This window comes from Nicotiana attenuata, chromosome 2 (genome assembly GCF_001879085.1).
Source record: "Nicotiana attenuata strain UT chromosome 2, NIATTr2, whole genome shotgun sequence".
NCBI classification, from domain to species: domain Eukaryota; kingdom Viridiplantae; phylum Streptophyta; class Magnoliopsida; order Solanales; family Solanaceae; genus Nicotiana; species Nicotiana attenuata.
In genome coordinates, this window is record NC_031990.1 from 70566489 (window position 1) to 70570896 (window position 4408).

At 40.5% G+C, this 4408-nt stretch overlaps 1 protein-coding gene across 1 annotated transcript; it reads left to right on the plus strand.

Moving 5' to 3' along the window:
• LOC109220860 lies at nucleotides 460-870 on the plus strand. The gene has a single exon (XM_019385330.1). The coding sequence runs from the start codon at nucleotides 460-462 to the stop codon at nucleotides 868-870; it is 411 nt and encodes a 136-aa protein (XP_019240875.1).

The following is a 4408-nucleotide window of genomic DNA, read 5'->3' on the forward strand; positions in this document are numbered from 1 at the left end:
CAGCTCCTTTGGCAATAAGTACATACTTGTTGCGGTAGATTACGTGTCCAAATGGGTGGAAGCTGCAGCACTCCCCACCAATGATGCAAGAGTGGTGGTAGGGTTTTTGAAGAAGAACATATTCACCTGTTTCGGGACCCCGAGAGCTATTATCAGTGACGGAGGCACTCACTTCTGCAATCGAGCCTTCAAGAAATTGCTTGCAAAGTATGATGTGCGCCACAAGGTGGCAACCCCATATCATCCTCAGACCAGTGGATAGGTCGAAGTGTCGAATAGAGAGATAAAGAGTGTGCTGATGAAGACTGTGAACTCCACAAGAACTGATTGGGCGAAAAAGCTAGATGATGCACTCTAGGCCTACAGAACCGCTTTCAAAATGCATATGTCACCATATAAGTTGGTGTTCGGGAAGGCCTTCACTTGCCAGTGGAACTAGAACATAGAGCTTGGTGGGCAATGAAACAGCTAAATCTGGACATTGAGGCTGTGGGAACAAATAGAGTCACAGAATTGCATGAGCTAGACGAGTTCCGATTTCTTGCTTTCGAGAGCACGAGGTTGTACAAGGAGAGAATGAAGAGGTTGCACGACAAGAACATTGTTGAGCAAAATTTCAATCCCGGAGACATGGTGTTGCTTTATAACTCACGACTAAGGCTATTTCCGGGTAAACTCAAGTCACGATGGTCTGGACCATTTCGGGTGGTCGAAGTGCTCCCTTCAGGTGCCATAGAGATTGCCTCAGACAAAGATACCCATACATTTAGAGTCAATGGGCAAAGATTGAAACCATATGTGGGCATGGATGAACCCAAGGAACTGTCAGTGATCCATCTGTCTGAACCTCAGAGGTTGAACGAGCCTTAAATGCTCTCATCTACGTCGTGCCGCGATGTTAAATCAGGCGCTGCATGGGAGGAAACCCATTGACTTGTTGTAATTGTCGTGCCACGACATTAACTAAGGCGCTGGTTCGGAGGCAACCCAATGCGTAGTGACTTTAATATAGTTAGTATTTGTTATTTTTGATTTTGGTAAGTACTAACCAGTGCAGGTGAGCTTGGGCAAGTGCTAAGTCCATCAGACGCTGAAGGAAAAGGTAAAAAAGTGGAAAATTTTTGAGGCCGAGGAGCGCGCCCGCGCTAGTGGCCGCACAAAAGGCCAAGTATTCTGCCTCAACCTTCCGCCCAGGAGCGCGGTCGCGCTATGGCCGCGCTAATGACCGCGCATATGGCCATGTACACTATTTCACTAGCGCGGCTGCGTTCGGACCGCGCCACGACCGTGCTAGATTCATGTAGTTTTGCGACTATTTATGCCCCAACTTGACTATGCTTCACCGTTCTAGGAAGGTTAAATGACGATAAAATGGCTCTAATTGTGAATTCCATGTTTTGCAAGAGCAAGTTGTGCTTATGAGGACTTAGGACAGTGTTTGGAGCTAAATTAAAGCAAGGGAAACCCCTCGGAGCTGAGTACGTGTGAAAGAAGGAAGAAAAGAAGAGAGAAAATGCTGATCCACTATAGCGTGGGCCAAGCGCGGGCTTAGCGCGACCGCGCTAGAGCAGAAAAATGAGACAGTACACTACGCCATATGCGCGACCACTAGCGCGGTTCGAGCACGATCAAGCTAGTCAGTCCGGAGCGCAGGAAGTTCAGGGGTAAACTTGGGGAAGTTTGGGGGTAATTCCACTTAACCTATATGAGGTCCAGCTCGTCCAAAAAGGCATTATCAAGGTTTTTATAATTTTGTTGAAGGCAAGAAGAGGCAGGAGGCAAGGAGGATAATTCGACATCGAGTTCTACCTTTCTTCCTTTTGTATTTATCATTCATGATGAATTTAGTTGTTGTTAGTATGAACACGATTATGAGTAGCTAATTATTTAGTCTAGGGTTTTGATGGAACATGTTGAGGGATGAACTTCTTGTTGTGTTAATATAGTTTTCCCATTTTAATCTCTATTTGTGCAACTACGTTCTTGTTGTAATTAATTGATAGGATCCTCAATTAGCTGTGCCTATTTAATATGTATTACTCAAGAGAGAGTGCATATTTAGGTAGTTGACACCACTCCCAAAGTATATGAGAAATCAATAACCGAGGATTTAAAGGTGGGATTAGGGATAACGAAACCTTGGGTGCGATCTAAGTGAGCTGTAATAAAAGCCAGCTAGCGTAACACGTGAGAGTGCATCTAGTAAATTATCGTAATTACTCGGGAGAGATTTACGGTAGTAAGAGTGCTCATGATCGATAGAGACGATTAGGCAAATCTATGCGAAACATAACAGGAAGGGATTCCATCAATAGGGGAAATCACAACCATAGATCCTTCTCTTATTTGTTAACAACTCAGTCATAGTTAGCTTTAACTTTACTTAACTTTATTCAGTTATAGTTAGTTAAAATATCACCAATTGTTATTCAAAATATCTGGGAAGTTGATTACGAAGAATTCAGTGTGTCTGACAAAAGTAATTGGTAGGTTAATTCCCTGTGGGATTCGACTCTGGCTAAATACCCGGATTATATTTGCAACGACCGCTTGTCCTTTTTATAAGGCATAGTCGGGCGTGATCACTAGCCCCTTTCTAATCAATTTTTGGACCTAGCCCAATTGTATATACCAGCCCAATAACCTAACCCAATTACCCTTACCCAATTAACTACCCAACCCATAACCCCTTTAATCGTGACCGTTGATCTCTGAGATCAACGGTCCATATCCCATCCCCTCATTTTAACTAACCAAATACCTAACCCTAAACCTCATTCACCCAATATCGCCGCCCTTGAACTCTCTCAACCTCCCCTCTTCTCTCTGTCAAACCCTAAGCGCCGTTACCCAAATCCCCTCCAAATCCCCCTTTGATTCCAACCAGATATGGAGTCATCTGGTGATTTCTTACCTTATCTGGCTCCCTTTCTCTATTGGCTAACCGATTATGGTATTACATAATCACTTGCCTAACATGGCATGTGGATCTCTCTTGTTTTGAACCAAATCTGGTTCGAACATTTATCTCTTTCCATCTATGTTCTTTCTCCGTTTCCTTATGGTTTGAATCTCTGAGATTTTGCTCATTCCTTATTTTACCCTAAAGCTAGGGTTTAGTTCCTTTGAAATCTGCTGAGATTTGGTACTTATTTTTCGTTAAATCAACTATATGTTTCTACATGACTATCTGTGAATCTTTTCATGATTTTGTTAAAAGGTTTTCCTCCTAATTTTACTCACCCTAAAATTAGGGCCCAGATCTTTTCAGATCTACTAGGGTTCCTTAATTTTGAGTATTTTCTCTTTAAATTTTTCATGTATCTATGTGTATCTATGTTATTCCTATAGTTGCTTTTGATTAATTTACTCACCTTAAAATTAAGGTTTCAGATCTTCTCTAGTTTGATTTTTTGTGCTTTTCGAATAAATCTCTTGTATATGTTCATTGTACACAGTGTGTGATTATTTCGCCCTTGTTCCTCTGCTGACTTTACGGTTTACCCGAAATTAGGGTTTTGAAATCTTTTACTGAGATCTTAATCTTTCCTTTCCTGTACTATACTGATATTTCTTTGACAAATTTTTACTTATTCTTTCCTTATGTGTGATTCATAATTGGTACTACTTTCCTTAATTCTTTTGCTACCCTGATTTCAACACTTTAATTATTAGGATCGACTTTTAATTGATCTTTAGACTTAAAAATATTTACTTTATTAACTACTGATTTATTCCTTGTTAATTTAAGTGATACTTCCGTAATTCTGCTTATTAATTGATTCCTCTTAGTCCTAATTGACTGATTAACTGATCTCTTTGCCTTATTTGTGTGCCATTAATTCTCCTACCTTATTTGGTTTACTCTACTGTATGCTATAAAAACCTTTCATTACTTTGATTTTAAAACAAGGCTCACGCTTACAGACTTACACTCACACTTACACACTCTTACAATTTCTTCACTTTACAACTCAAAGCTCTCTGCTTTTCCTCAAAGAATTTAAGTTCTCTCTTTGTGTGACTACTCTGATTTCTGCATTGTTTAGCCGGCTGGAAGCCAAGGCTATACCCTTTGGATCCAAATTGCCATTACATTCCTGTTTAATTTCTTCCTAACTGGTATGTGTTAACTCCTGTTATCCTATTATGTCCCTTAAGCTTATGTGGTTAGTTTATTTCAAACCTCAGCATGTTTCTGTGTGATCCATGATTCCTGTTTACTCTTTCTCAACTGGAGTGTTTCAGTTCCTGTTATCTTATTATGTCTTATAGTTTGTTTCGACCTCAGCATGTTTTCTGTTACTGCTTTTTCAACTGGCATGCTTTAATCTCTATTACCCTATTCAATCTTATTTTGAGGGTTCAACATGCTTCTGTTTGCTATATGCCCGTATGATTTCACCTA